General features: G+C 36.7%; 1 protein-coding gene across 2 annotated transcripts in view; it reads right to left on the bottom strand.

Annotated features, from left to right (window-relative positions):
- Positions 1–17,878, bottom strand: part of Dnz1 (DNZDHHC/NEW1 zinc finger protein 11) — a 159,448-nt gene that overhangs the window by 108,935 nt on the left and 32,635 nt on the right. For both annotated transcript variants that reach the window (XM_090412977.1, XM_090412978.1), the window contains exon 3: positions 90–196. In XM_090412977.1, coding sequence (XP_090269103.1) covers positions 90–196 — 107 coding nt within the window. The remainder of the gene's footprint in view (positions 1–89; positions 197–17,878) is intronic.

Below are 17,878 nucleotides of genomic sequence, written 5' to 3'. Positions count from 1 at the left end.
TTTCTGGATCATACATAATTTTAAGAATATAATAAGATATTTGAATTATATAAAATGTCACATTTATATATAAAAGATAATATACTTGCCACGGACAATGATGATCCATTCTCCTAATACATCTCTGGCAAATACGACAATGGTGTGCTCTTGGTGGTCTGTATGTTTCACACCGAGAACATACTGTCCAATCCTCCTTAAAAGGTAAAGTTTAAATTTGAATATATTTATGTATTTCCTTTTTTGTACTTTTCTTCGCAATAATTTTATTTTAAATTAATTTATTATTATTATTATTATTATGTAACACCTCCAGGGAGTCTAAAGCCTCATCAAGGGAGGGCACCTACTCTACAACTCTCTGTCTCCACCAATCCTCCAACCACAACTACCTTCATCATCTACACTATCGCCATCTACCACCGACCACCACTACTAGTATTTTTACAGACAATCCCAAACATCCATGCTCACGGCAGGATTGATGAAGTCCAGATAATTAATGAAAATGATGAAGTCCAGATAAATCATTCCAATGGACAGTGATAATAATAAGAAATATGTGCAGACAAAGAGCATCAGTAATTAATTGGTTGCACATGGGTGAATGAAAATTCTATGCAGAGGCAGGTAGATTGTGACAAATTAGGACAGAAACATAGTTCTTCCAAAAGTATGAGTATGCATATACACTGCATGGAAAGAAGCCAATGAACACCATAGTGCGAGGAAGAAACAGCAATATTGCCCACCTTAATAAGATGCAGGACCTTTCGCTGCAATAACTGCAGAAATCCTATGGGGCATCCTATGTACTATAATGATCAATGGGAATTTTGGACCATGCTTCTTGTAGGCATGTAACAAAGTCCTGGACTGTTGTGGGATGGATATCCCTTCATTTCACCCAATGCTCCAGTTCATACCACATTTATTCGATAGGGTTGAGATCAGAGCTCTGTGGAAGTCAGTGAAATGTGGTGTCATTCATATCAACAAACCATGCAGTTACAGCAGCAGCAGCAGCCTTAGGACACAGTGCATGGTCTTGCTGAAAGAGATAATGGTCACTTTGTGAAACGTCACAAAGTACAAAGCATTGCATTGTCCAGAAAGTCAAGATACCTCTCAAAATTCAATGTTCGAGGCGCCACAAACAGAGGTCTAAAACTAAACCAGGAAAAACAGGACCATACCATCACACTACCACCTACAAATTTCATAGTTCAGGTTATGCACTCTGGTAAGAGACGTTCACCAGGCATCCACCACACTCATCCATCTGCTTGGTAGGAAAGGTAGTGTGATCAACTGCTCCATAACAGTTTTTCAAGCTTCCATGTCCAAACCAACATCCAGTATGTTAGTTCAGATAATATGAGACTTGTATATTGCAGTCCAAACATAGAAACTCATGTTGCGAGTCTTGGTTCTAAATGTTTGTGCAGATTCCTGCTCGAGTTGATGCCCAGAACTCTGCATTCAATGTGTCAGCCAACAAATGGTGGGTTCTACATATTATCCTTCGTAGCATCCTATATTATGGTATCACTGATTGTTGCCCTGTGATGGCCCAATTTGTAAACAAATGACCAAACAGATAGGCCTGAAATGTGGTATCCTATCACAATGCCTCTTTCAAACTCCATAAGTTCACATTTTGCAGCCATTTCACCCAGACACAGTTACACTGACTTGGGTGCATCATATTATTCCAATTTATACTTCTTTCCAAGCAGCATGTGTGTGTGTGTGTGTGTGTGTGTTGGATAAGAATATACAGTGTTTTTCTTGGACTTTGCAAGACATTCAATAGATTACCACAGGACAGACTGGTGTAATAAGCTGCAGAAGATTGGATTAGATAACAGATTGGTTAGATGAACTGAAAATTGGCTTTCTGAAAGATACCAGCAAGTTATGTATGATGGAGCAGTGTCTCAGAAAAGGAAGGTCACCAGTGGGATGAATCAAGGTTCTTGAGCCCCTACTGTTTAAATTTCATGTGGATTCACTGTAGCTTTTCAAATGTTTGCTGATGATGCAAAGTTAGATAGAACTATCAGGAGTATTACTGATGTTAATTCTCTATGGGAAGATTTGAATAGATTTTTAGCTTGAACAGATAAGTGGGAATGTAGTTTTAATATTAATAAATGCAAGGTGTTACACAAGGTACAGCGATATAAGACTATGTACTGTATTGATGGAGGTGTGCTTCAGGAAGTGGATGAGAGTCGGGATCTTGGGGTGATGGTAGACTAAAGAGCACATCGCAAGTGTGCAAAGACTGCACATTGTATTGCCGTTATGATAAAAAGTACATTGAGATGTAGGGGTAAGGAGGTAGTGGTGTATGACTACACATGGACTAGTGCTCGGATTTGGTCACCTAGTTTTAACTGTGATGTAGAAACATTAGAGAAGGTCCAAAGACAAATGACCAAAGTGATATCAGGACACTGGAGTGTTGGTTATAAAGAGCATTTGAGGGAACAGGATTACAGAGGTTGGTGGATAGGAGTTAAAATGATATTGAATGTTAGATACTCTCAATTTAGTTAAGGGGTTCTATCAGTTTAATGCAGAAGGTTACAAAAAGAATGAATGATAAGATGGGAAGAACAAGAGCACATCACAGGAATTGTATAAAGATGTGATGAAGAATGGTGTGAGGAGTAGATTTTTTACATGAAGAGTTTTTAGTGAGTGAAATATGCATTCCCACAATGTATTCGAATAAATGTAGTGCAAATAACTACAAAGTTCATTATCATATACAGACATGTTGCTGGTGGAGTGAGCCTCCCAAGATATGTCTGTTGACTACATGGAGATTACCAAAATCTAATAATAAGTAATTTTTTATTTATTTATTTATTCGTATGGCATGAATATCAAAACATGCAGTACAATACACTTAAATAACATATAAAATTAAAAGTCAAAAGTCATTTTAAAAACAAAAAAATTAAAAGGTTACATCCATATTGGTCAGATAGTTAATAGCTTCGGGTGTAGCACTTAAAAAGTCCAATTTGTCTCCTGAATATGCTCTGAGATAACACTGAGTCACAATATGGTTCACAGTTTGTCTCTGAGCTCCACAATCACAATGCGGGGATGGTCGTTTACCCCATTTAAAAAGCATGTCCGCAAATACACCATGACCAGTTCGTATCCTATTAAGCTGAGTCCAGGATTTTCGTGGGAGGTGTGAGCAAGCATCAAAACTTTCTTGTAATTCATTGAGAGAAAATTTTGTGATGTCATCTGTATGGCTCTCCCACTGTTCTTTCCACTTTTGCTTCAAGTCAAAGTTAGAATGTAGTAGTAGTTGGGCTAATTGTAGTGGCGGATGTCTTGATCTCAATCGTCATACACTTAAGCCTGGGAGATCTAAATGTATTGGTATGGCTGTGTTCTCCAAGATTTTCTTATACTCATGTAAGAGAGCCTTAGTCCTGCGCAGATTCGGTGGAACAATGTTACTAAGAGCTGGAAACCAGTGTGTGGGCGTTGATTTAATTGTGCCAGAAATCAGTCTCATTGTATTATTTAGTTGGCTATCAACAAGTTTAACATGTGTGCTATTTAGCCACACTGGTTAGCAATATTCAGCAACAGAGAAAACTAGACCAAGAGCAGTAATCCACAGATTATCGGCTGTTGCTCCCCATATATATTATATGGGGAGTAGTTAGGGAGAAACTGTACTTATATATTACTTATATAATAAGTAACATATAAGTACAATAGTGAACAAGTTTCAAATTAACATGAAAACATAAGGAAAAGTGAACAAAAAAATTAATATATATATATATATATAATCATATCATACATATATATAGTCATACATATATAGAATCATTTGAAAAGCATGCCATAGAGAATATCTGCAATATAAAGCATAAAATATGGTTGCATTGTGTGGATGATATTTTACTCATTTGGCCAAGAACTGAGAGAACATTCACTTTATTGCATGTCTAAACAATCTAGAATTCAGATAGGAAGAACAAGAGGCCATCCCAGGATGTTGTAGAAACATGTGGTGAAGACAGGTATGAAGAGCAGGTGCTTTACATGGAGAGTTGTTGGTGAGTGTAATGAATTACTTCAACCTTAGTATCCCTCCTGGGTCACGCTCCCACTAACGAGACCTCAATAAAAGTCAAAACCAGTCTGGCTAGTAGCCTTTTCCATAACAAGGATATGCACATTGCATTATAGAATACTAAGGCAATTGATGCAAAATTATTAGCCTCTATATACAAGTAGCTCAGTAGTTAACTGACTTCATGTGCAAACTTTGTTGAAAGTTTATTTTTCACTTGGTTAGACTATAATAAATTTAGTTTAATCCTTTATCCAAGTGTGAGCAAACAAGGTTTGGGCCTGAAAGTATCTTCAGGACTAGGGTAAGGTGGTACAACACCAGGCAACTCATTGCAAAGGTGGGGCAAGCTAACATCACTCCTATCTCAGTATCTCCCATAATGCACAACACATCTCCTTGCAGATATGTATGATGTTTTGCATTAAGGGAAGGGCCGCTACCCAGACTAGTTTTGACCTTTATTGAGGTCTCTTCAGTGGGAACCAAGCCCAAGTGGAGATACCAGGCAGAAGCATTAGCAAGGTCATCTCCACCTATAGGAGTTGCCAAACGGTGTGCCACCTTTTTATTAAATTACTCTGAATTTAGAGAAAGATGTTGAAAGTTTATTTTTCACTTGGTTAGACTATAATAAATATTATAGTCCAACCAGCATTATAGCATAACATTATACATATGCGCAAGGAGATGTGTTGTGCATTATGGGAGATACTGAGATAGGAGTGATGTTATCTTGCTCCACCTTTGCAACGAGTTGCCCAGTGTTGTACCACCTTACTTATACTTTCAGGTGCAAACTTTGTTTGCTCACACTTGGATAAAGGATTAAACTTGGATAAAGGATAAAGGTGTTGTACCACCTTACCCCAGTCCTGAAGATACTTTCAGGCGCAAACTTCGTTTGCTCACACTTGGATAAAGGATGAAACCAAGAATATATTTTCTTGGCATCTTTAATTTATTGTGGTAAATTTTGTTCCTTTCAAGTGTTTCTTTAAATTTAGAAATAAGAAATAGAAGATATGTCGCTTCTTCAGGAAAAGCATCACGAGGACATCAGTTTCTCGTGATTTTTTCCCTTCAGTACCTCTTTCAATTCCTTCAGAGCTGTTGAATAAACTGTTGCTGTAACAGTTTAATCTTTTTTGATGTATTTGGTAAGGATTACACCATCCATATCCCAAAAGACAATGGCATGAATCTTCTCTGCTGATTTTTGGGTTTGGAACTTCTCTTTCCATGGAGAACCTTTATGTCTCCAATCCACTGACTGTTCTTTTGTCTCTGGGTCATAGTGAGGAAGCCATGTTTCATCACCAGTCGCAATATGAGCCAAACCTTTTGCACCTGATTTCTCAAAATGACCAAAAATCCCATGAGATGACAGCACACATTCTCTCTTTAGGTCGGCTTTCAAACACTTGAGGATCCACTTCGTTGAGAGCTTTTACATGTGCAGATGTTGTTGAATAATGATCCCAACTTGTTCCCTGGACATCCCTAGTCTCTGCAATGTTTTTGGCTCATATTCACCTGTCATCAAGGATCATGGCATGCACTGCATTAATGTTTTCAGGTGTGACTGCTGTGGAGGGGCTTCCTGAATCCTGGGGACATCTGTTGTCTCAGGATGCTCAGTTTTAAATTTGGCCACCCATCTGACAACTGTTGGATATGCTGGGGCACCATCCCCTAAAGTTTTCACAAAAGTTTGGTAAATCTCATTTGTGAACTTTTATTGCAGCACAAAAAACTTGATAACAGCCTCTGTGTCGTCGAATTTCTCAAAACCTCTGACATGTTCTTATATGTATATCCTAAAAAAAAAAAAATTTATTACAATCCTTTCTTTTAGGGTTACACAGTGATCAGCATTCATTTTAAAAATTTTTATGGAATTTACAACCGTGTTAAAATACTTTTTATTATCCCGACGTTTCGATCTTCACATTAAGATCATCATCTGGAGCGTACATAAATATACAGAACAAGCTGAGTTACATCATTAACTGTAAGCTAGAGAAACAATGATTTGATCACATGTTATTCTACTGGCTGACCTCTGGTGAAAAAAAAAAAAAAAAAAATTACATCAAGCTAAATTCTATTTTACAATGACAGGAATAAACATTCTTTTAGATGGTTTTCTTTCAGAAACAATTGGTGTCCTATTTTTAGTATTACAATTCTTATTTTTGATTTACAATACTGGATTTTCCACAGTCCTGTTTATAGTTGTTCTTAGTGAGGAAGGTCGAATATATACCTTCCATATGTTTGGGATTTTTAGACCATCATTATTGTTCAGATTGGGGTGGTTGATAATAATCTCACAGGCTTCCTTGAATTTCCATTCATACCATGTTTTAGTGTGATGTAGACAGCTGGTGGTTTTCCAGTCGATTCTGTGTAAGGTATTCACAGGGCATGATCAGAAAGGCTAGCTTCACCATAATTATTATATTTAATGTGTCGTTTATGTTCCTTTTGTCTAATAGGAATTGTGCATCCTGTTTCTCCTATATATGGTATGTTGCAAGTACAATAAATCCGGTATACTCCAGGGTGACAGACAAACTTCAAATTTGTCTATCGATTGCTATAGCACCGAAATCGATAGACAAACTTGAAGTTATTTGTAATATGGAAAGAGGCCTAAGATTCATACCTAATAACATAGCAGACAAAATACGTATAGAAACTGTTAAAGATACCAAGCAATTTTAAACCTGATTTTACTCCAATTCCCAAGTATGCAAACAGACAAATAAGTCAAGTTTGCGCCTGCACGTAATGCAAGTCTAGCTGACCCTGCAGGTAGTGCAAGACCAAGTTAACTCATGGTAAAGGTAGAATAACTTTTGGTAGAATAATAAATACTTGGGAAATGGAGTAAAACCAAGTTTAAAATTGCTTGGTATCTTTAACATTTATTATACCCAAGATAAAATACTTTCTACATTTATATCTCCTCCTGAGATTGTTATTTAATAAGGTTAAAACACCTTATGGTAACTTATTCTGATAAAATACTTATAAGCTCTGTATTACTAAAATCTTGGTATTTCTAGCTTGGCTCCCACTGATGAGGCCTCAATAAAGGTCAAAACCGGTCTGGGGAGTGGCCCCTTGCCTTTAATACAAAGCATCATACATCTCCTCCAGGAGATGTGCTTTGCATTATGGGTAAATATTAAGATTAGTGATCAGAGCTTATTCTACCTTTACCATGAGTTACCTTGGTCTTGCACTACCTGCAGGGTCAGCTAGACTTGCATTATGTGCAGGTGCAAACTTGACTTATTTGTCTGTTTGCTTACTTGGGAAATGGAGTAAAACCAGGTTTAAAATTGCTTGGTATCTTTAACATTTATTATACCCAAGGTAAAATACTTTCTACATATAGAAACTGCAAACATTTTAAACCATAGCAAAGCAATAACAAGCAACATAACTAAACACGAATTAACAGCGATAAAATCACTTAAAACAAATCTGAACATTAATAACCAGAGCCGATAAAGGAAATGCCACTGTCATTTTAAACCGTACCTTGTATATAGAAAAAATGAATCTGCTGGTCTCTGACAATAACACATACAAATTAGTTGACTACAACCCAACTAACAGAACAAAAAACAAAACAGAGAAACTACTTAAGTCAATTACCACATGGCCCGAAGATACAGTCAAGAAACTGTTTCCTCACTACGCGCACCACCCCAAGAATTTACGGGCTACCAAAAATTCACAAAGAACATACCCCGCTAAGACCTATCGCTGAAGGAATTGATAGCCCGACGTATCACTTAGCCAAAAAATTAGCAGCAACACTCAAGGAGTTGGTAGGTCATTTCCCCTCCTATATCAAAAACACACAACACTTCATAAATATCAAAGACATTACATTAGAAAAAGATGATATATTAGTCAGTTTTGACGTCTCTGCCCTCTTTACGAATGTCCCAATCAATGACACAATCCTTCTCCTACAGAACAAATTCCCTCCAAATATCACAGCGCTCTTTGCGCATGTATTACAGTTGGGTTATTTTGTATGGCAAAATGCCTTCTACTTACAAAAAGAAGGAACAGCCATGGGCTCGCCATTATTCCCCCTATTGCTAACTTTTACATGGAACATTTTGAGCAACTTGCCCTAGATTCTTCCCCTCTAAAACCCAAAGTCTGGCTTAGATACGTTGACGATGTTTTCGCAATCTGGTCCCATGGCCGCCAGATATTAGACACATTCCTTAGCCACCTAAACAAACAACACAAACACATACAGTTCACAATTGAAATCAAAAACACAACACACTTCCGTTTCTAGATACACTTGTCACACGTCTTCCCTCGGGCAATCTTTCCTTCACTGTTTACCGAAAACTGACACATACGGGACAATATATACACATAAACTCCTACCACCACTGAACACAAAAACTAGTTGTCATCAACACGCTAAAAAACAGAGCTCAGATGATCTGTTCCAGTGAACAGACACTGAAAGACGAATTTAAAATTATCAGTAATAACTTACAAAAAAACGGATACAGCCAAAACACTATTAACAAAATTCTCTACAAAACCACAATAAAAAACAAAGACAAACCAGACTACAGTGAAACTATAACCATTCCCTACATTAAAGGAATATCAGACAAAATAAACAGAGTACTACAAAAGTACAACCTCAAAGCCACCTTTAAACCTCCTGCAAAATTAAAATGCTTACTCAACTCATCCAAAGACCCACTCCCTCCACTAGCCCACCCTGGAGTATACCGGATTTATTGTACTTGCAATATACCATATATAGGAGAAACAGGATGCAATATACCATATATAGGAGAAACAGGATGCACAATTCCTATTAGACAAAAGGAACATAAACAACACATTAAATATAATAATTATGGTGAAACTGGCCTTTCTGATCATGACCTGAATACCTTACAGAGAATTGACTGGAAAACCACCAGCTGTCTACATCACACTAAAACATGGTATGAATGGAAATTCAAGGAAGCCTGTGAGATTATTATCAACCACCCCAATCTGAACAATAATGATGGTCTAAAAATCCCAAACATATGGAAGGTATATATTCGACCTTCCTCACTAAGAACAACTATAAACAGGACTGTGGAAAATCCAGTATTGTAAATCAAAAATAAGAATTGTAATACTAAAAATAGGACACCAATTGTTTCTGAAAGAAAACCATCTAAAAGAATGTTTATTCCTGTCATTGTAAAATAGAATTTAGCTTGATGTAAATTTTATTTTTTTTTCCACCAGAGGTCATGCCAGTAGAATAACATGTGATCAAATCATTGTTTCTCTAGCTTACAGTTAATGATGTAACTCAGCTTGTTCTGGATATTTATGTACTCTCCAGATGATGATCCTAATGTGAAGATCGAAACGTCGGGATAATAAAAAGTTTTTTTAACACTTGTAAATTCCATAAAAATTTTTAAAATGAACAATTTATTATAATTTGATGAAACATGGGGGTTGAAGGTTTTAAGAGATGTTCTTTCTTGTGGTTATATCAGTTGATTTATCATTTTTGTTCCAGGTGTTTATCAAAACTTTTCAACACCCCGCCTCATATGTATACACACTTTTTTCCTTTTTGGCTCAAAGAAAGTAACACACAAGCAGCCATACACCTCTAACTATGGAATTAGTAGAAAGACACATTGGCATCATAAATATCCATGCTTACCAGTGAGTCAGCCACCTAATATTTGATAAATATCACTTAAAAATATTTAAGTTATCCATTGCACTGATTTTGAATTTCAGATGTAACACTGATCTTCTAACTTATCTATGGGGGGGAGGGATTCTGATTAAAACCTAGAATAAAAATAATATTAAAGCAACTCTTCTTATATATCCTAAAAGAAAAAGAACAGATTATTACAATTTGATGAAACACGGGAGTTAAAGGTTTTAAAAGATGTTCTTTCTTGTGGTTTTATCAGTTGGTTTAATATCATTTTTGTTCTAGGTGTTTATCAGAACTTTTCATTCATGCCCTCCCCCAGTAAATGTTGGCAAAATGGCTAATGCGTTCATACCTTTCTCATCATTAAAACAGTTCACTGAATACTTGACATTATGTTTTTATATTCAAGTGCATGTGACAAAAAAAAAAAAAAAGATTGAAGCATATATGTACATGTAATAAAAACTTATATACTTAAAAAGTATAGTCTGTAATAAAAATTTCCCGTATGTTTGGCATAGAGTGTCCATTGTTAAAATACAGATAATCCCACATATGTTAGTCGTATAGCCTATAATACAATAGAATCAAACATTAGCAGACAGCAGAAGTAAAAATACATTTACTGAGAAACAACTGTACATTATTCATTCTGTATGACAGAGATAGAGGTGCAGGAAAATGAGGAAGAGCTGTTGCATAACCTGGATGAGAATTTGTCAATAAGGTCAAATGGAATATCAGTACATTTGCTAAAGGAATGTTTGAATGAACTGGCTAGGACTTTCATATGCTTATAAAACTTGAGTCTCAGCTCAACAATAGAAGAAACGTATGATAGTTCCATTCTACAAGGGTGGTGCAAAACCTGATGTGTCGAACTACCAACCTATCGGTATCACTGGTGTGGTAGCGAAGATTTCAGAGAAATTGGCAAGAGCTCGCATACAGAAATGGATAGACAAACAAGCTGCACTCTGCAAGGAACAGCATGGGTTTACTAAAGGATAGTCATGTTTTAGCAATTGCTCATATTTTATAACAATGTTACGGGCGAGTTGGATAAAGGGAATGATACACTATGACAATGTTCGATTTTACCACACAAAAGGCTGTTACATAAGCTGGAGAATATAAACTCTTGACTTGACCAGATTTAATATGTGATCAGTGGTGTACCTCACAGTTCAGTCCTTGGGCCATTGTTGTTCATTATATACATTAATGACATTAGGAAGGGTCTAACAGGAGATGTGCAATTGTTTTTATTTTATTTATGTTGAGCCCATGCAGGAGAGGTGGTTTAATCAACCTATAGTATATTAGTACCATGTATAGGTAGTGGGTTGGGAAAGGAGAAACTTGTTTACAGTTGATTTAAAAGCTTGTATATTGTATTCCTTCAGAAACATCAGAGAAAAGACTGTTCGACAATATAGCAGTAGCAGGGATGAAGGAGGAGGAAAAGAAACTTGTTCTGTGGGTTTAAGGTGTACTGTAAAGGGATGTCGGGTGGCAGCTGCATGTGTTCCAATGGACTTAGTACTGAGTGGGAGAATTATTGATGTTATTTCAGATGAGCATTTACCATGAAATATTTACAGAATACATAATGCAGAAACCAGACACCTGTGCAAATGTGGGAGGAGTGAGTTGGCAAGAGATGGGTTATTAATCAATAACTGCTCTACTCTGTATTGAATCAAGCATTTTGAGGGAACTCTTAGGGGCCTCACTCCAAATGTGAGAGCAGTAGTCTACAGCTGGGTAGACTTATGATTTGTAGAAAGTTAACAGTTGTTCAGAGGTGAAGTAACATCCTGAGCAAAAGAGAAATCCTAGATTGTTAGCAGCTGAGGATGCAATGGTTGTGATGTGATGATTCGAAGAAGAGAAATCTCATCTTGTCTGGAAATTTGAGTATTGTCAAAAATAATACTGGGAGATCATGGTTCTTTTTTGTGAGAAAAAAAAAAACAGAACCAGGTTTTAATAGCATTGAAATTGATGAGGTTATCTGAACTCCACTGAAGGATGGCTTGGAGATCAGAATTGAGAGCAGTGGTTGTTGATGTTTTGTTGGTTGAGGTGAGTTGTGTAGAGTAGTGCACTCCTCCCTTTCAAATGAAAAGAAGGAGTGCAATGAGGTGTCGTCTGCAAAACTGTGTACTGGGTTGAAGGTCAACTGAAATAGGTCATCGATACATAGAAGGACCAGGGTTGGTGAGAGAACAGAACCTTGTGAAACCCCGGCATTAGTTGAATGACAAGAGAAACCATTGACCATCACACATAGTGTACATCCATACAGCTAATAAGCAACCTCTACACTGAAGGTCACTTATTAGCTGGGTGCCTTCGAGCTAGGGTAGGAGCTGTGATATTTCTCTCTTTACTTTAGAGGACTTAGGTGAATGAGACAGGGCGGTAGTTTGACAACAGTGATTTGTCACCCATTTTAGGAATGGGTTGAATATAGGCCAGTTTCCAGCCTAAAGACACAGGATAGGAGTCAGTTCTGGTGCACAGACCTTCAGGACAATTGGAGGAATGCCATCAGGGCCAGGAGACTTTTTTGTGTCCAATTTGGACAATATTTTTCTGATCTCTTTCTAGCAATGATGTGAAGATAGGCAGGTCAACCAGGGATGCTACTGATATCAAGCACTTACAAAAAGATTTGAATATGCTGGAAATGGCAATTAGTTTAATGTTAGTAAGTGTAAAATTATGCATTTCGGTGAGATGAGATTTCCAGCAGCATATTATATTATCATAGTTATGCTACAAGAAACAGATGAGGCTAGGAATCGTGGCATCTCCTCCTTATAAAGCCTTGATAAGACTGCACATGAATTAATGTGCACAGATTTGGTTTCCCGGATTCCAAGGGGATAAAGAAGCTATAGAAAGAGAGCAAGAAGAGTTACAAAGATTATATCCAGATTATGATTTAGATTATGAGGAGAGAGTGCAAGCATATGGATTACAGACTCTGATTAACAGGAGAAAGAGGGGAGGGGAGGGGGATATGATAGAGGTATATAAACTTCTGAACAGGTGTTATAGGATATCATCTGATGAAATTTTTCGTTATATGGAAGCTGGGGAGAGAACACAGGGCCATCCATGGAAATTAAGTTTGTTTGCAGTGAAGAAAGAAGAAAGAGCTATGTTCATCTCTCACAGATCAGTGAGTGGAATGGAGTCCTTTAGGGATAGTGAGTGCATCTAGTATGAATGCATTTAAGGGAAGGTATGACAGCTGGGTTGGGTGATGTATGGCCTCAATGAGTCGTTGATTCTCTGGAAGTCTCAGGTAATAATAATAATAATGTTGGCATCTTGACAGGTAAGAGATTAATTTGGAGGAAAGTTGTAAATAGGAAGTGGTGATGCAAGTTTTTCATGTAGTACTATCATATCCTGTACATGCCTTGAGGGTACACATCAAGAAATCGATGATGATGTGATAATAATAGTATAAGTTCACAACATGGACACAGTTGAAAATTTTTTTTATTTCATTGATTCATTAATCGATAAATTAATCAATTCACGTATTGTGGATCATCATGATTGTAATACAGTTGAAAATAAAAAAAATTAACAACAATGAAGGTATACGAAGAATTCAACTTCTCCTTATATGCTGTTGTGAGATAGCTAAAAAAAACTGAAGACATTAAGATCGACTGAATGTTCAAGTGCATGTGATTTTAAAAAAAAATGGTTAACAATATAGTTCTTAATAATAATTTCCCATATTTTTGGCACAGAGTGTCCATTGTTAAGGTACAGATTTGGTCAACAATGAAGAACTTCAGAACTTTCTTTAAAGGGATGCTTATATTTATGGGAACATCAGTGTAGCAATTTGGCATCATTCCAAAGAATCCTGTGGATGATATAAGTAATGTTCTGCTAGACACGATTTATTCTGTTTCTTGGAAGAAATGCAGGATTGCTGTTCAGAAAGGCATACAGAAACAGATCAACTTGTTTGTCCAAAGCACAATAACTTGCAATTACATGGGACTGAATGGATTACAAATAGCAATAGAGATGGAATTTTATCTTTTGGAGACGAGATGGTATCAATGAGTTAATTGGATTTATAAGCTTGAAAGTTATGGAAATATCAAACTTCTCTGATGTGTGAGAAATGCACTCTGAAATGCCTTCAATATATGGGATGGAGATTCTGTGTGAGTGTTCTCTTCTAATAGAGGGTGAAGAAAAATTGACAATTTTCACTACTGTCTTAGTGTTTGTAACAATTGTGATGGTAGAATCTTTAATGGTAGAACTTTATTTTTTTGAAATAGATCACACAAAGAATAGATAATATGAGATCTGGAAAGAAGGCATTCAATAATGTCATATTTTTGTGAGGGATTATGAGCCCAAGTCTGGATACACAGACCTTTCCCCTGATGTGTTTTCAAAGGAATACAATGCACAGGCTTTAAAATCAACTGCAAACAAGTTTCTCTTTTCCCAACTCACTACCCATACACGGTACTAACAGACTATACGTTGACTAACCCACCTCTCCTGTATGGGCTCAACATAAAAAAATAAAATAAAATAAAATGTACATCTCCTGTTAGACCCTTCCCAATTTCATTAATGTATATACTGAACAACAATGGTCCAAGGACCGAACCGTGAGGTGAGGTATACCACTGGTCACACCTTAAATCATGCAGATTCACACCTACCGATATGAGTCAACTGGGACTATCTTTCCTTGATGTCCTTATAAAACAAGAATTGGATGGTTCCTTATCAACATATGCTTTTTTTTTTGCAAAACCTACCTTTTCTGGTCTATATATCCAGACTTAGGCTCATTATCCCTCACAAAAATATGGTATTATTAAATGCCTTCTTTCCATAGCTCATCTATTCTTTGTGTGATTCTACTTCAAAAAAAGAAAATTCTACCATTAAAGAAACTGCCATTCTCAGTTGTTACAACTCCAAGACAGTAGAGAAGATAACCATTTTTCTCTGCCCTATATTAGAAGAGAAGACTCGCACAGGATCCCCATCCCATACATTCAAGGCATTTCAGAGTGCATCTCTCATATCTCAGAGAGGTTTAATATTTCCATAACTTTCACACTTATAAATCCAATTAGCTCATTAATATCATCTCCAAAAGATAAAATTCTATTGCTACTTGTAATCTATTGAGTCCCATGCAAATGCAAGTTATTGTGCTTTGGGCCAACAGACTGATCTGTTTCTATATGCCTTCTGAACAGCAATCCTACATTTCTGCCAAGAAACAGAACAAATCACGTCTATCAGAACATGGAATTACTTGAAACATCCACAGGATTCTTTGGAATGATGTCAAATTGCTATATGGATGTTCCCATAAATATGAGCATCCCTTTAAGGAAACTTCAGAAGTACTTCAGAAATGACCAAATCTATATCTTAACAATATACATAAATATTGGAAATTATTAAGAACTATACTGTTTAATTATATAAGTTTATTATATGTACATATGCACTTCAATCTTTTTTTTTTTTAAATCACATGCACTTGAACTTCAATCGATCCTAATAGCATCAGTTTTTTCCTTTGCTGTCTTGTGACTGTATAAGGATATTCCATTCCATTTTTCATATACATTTATTGTTGTTAAATTTTTTGATTTTCAAACTGTATTACACTGACGATGATCCATGATACATGAATAGAAAGATCTGTAATAATTCATTTATCTAAATTAAAGATTTTTAAGCTGTGTGTACATGTACATTATACATTTGAGATAAAAGAAAAAAGTTAACACTGGATTTGAAAAGCTGTATATTTCACTTCATGAAATACAGAAGTACACAATAAGGTATGTTGTTCTCTTATTTTCAATATGCCTTACTCATTATACAACTTCCAGAAATGGTCCACCCTAATCCTTATTCCAGCTAGTTACTCCTGAGGAAGGAGTAACTAGATACTTCACAGTATCCATATGGTAAGTTTGTAAGTTCTTCTCAATGATTTATGTCTCAATCATATCAATCCATTTACTTCTATTCACCAAGCTCCACAGCATATCCCTATACTTGACATTTCATGATATTAATATTACCCATCTCTCTACTCTTTCTAAGATCTTGTCTCTCTGAAATGTAGAAAATCAAACACGTACACAATAGTCCAGACGTTGAAGGGTTGAAGTGATATGAAGAAGTTTCATGTTTATGATCTACAACAGGGTTTCTGAACTGTCTAACCCAGGGTTTCCCAAACTTCTTGCTAAAGTGGAGCCCTAAAGCAAGCAAAATTTTTTTGCAGAGCCCTCACAACTCAACCTTTAAAATAAACATGAAAAAAAAGGAAGAAATCAATAAACCCTGACCATTTTACAATTTAGTAATCTGTAGTAAGTTTATTTTTCACTTGATCAGACTATAATAAATTTAGTTTAATCCTTTATCCAAGTGTGTGCAAACAAAGTTTGCGCCTGAAAGTATCTTCAGGGCTGGGGTAAAGTGGTACAACACCGGGCAACTCCTTGCAAAGGTGGAGCAAGCTACCAACACTCCTATCTCAGTATCTCCCACATCTCCCACAATGCAAAACATCTCCTTGCGGATATGTATAATGTTATGCATTAAGGGAAGGGCCACTACCCAGACTAGTTTCAACCTTTATTGAGGTCTCTTCAGTGGGAGCCAGGCCCAAGTGGAGATACCAGGCAGACGCATTAGCAAGGTCATCTCCTCCTATAGGAGCTGCCAAATGGTGTGCCACCTTTTTATTAAATTACTCTGGATTTATAGAAAGATGCTGTAAGTTTATTTTTCACTTGGTCAGACTATAATAAATTTAGTTTAATCCTTTATCCAAGTGTGTGCAAACAAACTTTGCGCCTGAAAGTATCTTCAGGACTGGGGTAAAGTGGTACAACACCGGGCAACTCCTTGCAAAGGTGGAGCAAGCTACCAATACTCCTATCTCAGTATCTCTTTGGCAGCTCCTTAGGAGGAGATGACCTTGCTAGTGCTTCTGCCTGGTATCTCCACTTGGGCCTGGCTCCCACTGAAGAGACCTCAATAAAGGTCAAAACTCGTCTGGGTAGTGGCCCTTCCCTTAATGCATAACATTATATATATCTGCAAGGAGATGTGTTTTGCATTGTGGGAGATACTGAGATAGGAGTGTTGGTAGCTTGCTCCACCTTTGCAAGGAGTTGCCCAGTGTGGTACCACTTTACCCCAATCCTGAAGATACTTTCAGGTGCAAACTTTCTTTGCACACACTTGGATAAAGGAGTAAACTAAATTTATTATAGTCTGACCAAGTGAAAAATAAACTTACAACATCTTTCTCTAAATCCAGAGTAATTTAATAAAAAGGTGGCACACCGTTTGGCAACTCCTATAGGAGGAGATGACCTTGCTAATGCTTCTGCCTGGTATGTCCATTTGGGCCTGGCTCCCACTGAAGAGACCTCAATAAAGATCCAAACTAGTCTAGGTCATGGCCCTTCCCTTAACATAACATTATACATATCCACAAGGAGATGTGTTGTGCATTATGTGAGATACTGAGATAGGACCGATGTTAGCTTGCTCCACCTTTGCAACGAGTTGCCCAGTGTTGTACCACTTTACCCCAGTCCTGAAGATACTTTCAGGCACAAAATTTGTTTGCACACACTTGGACAAAGGATTAAACTAAATTTATTATAATTTAGTGATCTGTAAATGTAAAAATGTTAAGTTTATTTTAATGACTAAAAGTGCAGTTGTTGTTTTGAACTGCAGAGTTTTTCAATGTCTGGTATGATGGATGTAACTTATGGCATCATATCATCGATTCATTAATTTAAAAAAAAAGTGAATATTTGTAAACAGGATTCATGGAGGCCTAGAATTTCAGTTGTGGAGCCTTAAGGCTCTGCAAATCCTGTTAGAAAACCCTGGTCTAATCCATAGCCTACCCAAAGTACTAATGCAAGATAGACCTACGATCTTTTGTA

The sequence above is a fragment of the Typopeltis vanoorti genome, chromosome 23, assembly GCF_054136105.1.
Source record: "Typopeltis vanoorti isolate ZY-2024b chromosome 23, IOZ_Tvanoo_1.0, whole genome shotgun sequence".
NCBI classification, from domain to species: domain Eukaryota; kingdom Metazoa; phylum Arthropoda; class Arachnida; order Uropygi; family Thelyphonidae; genus Typopeltis; species Typopeltis vanoorti.
This window is presented reverse-complemented; position numbering and strand designations above follow the sequence as displayed.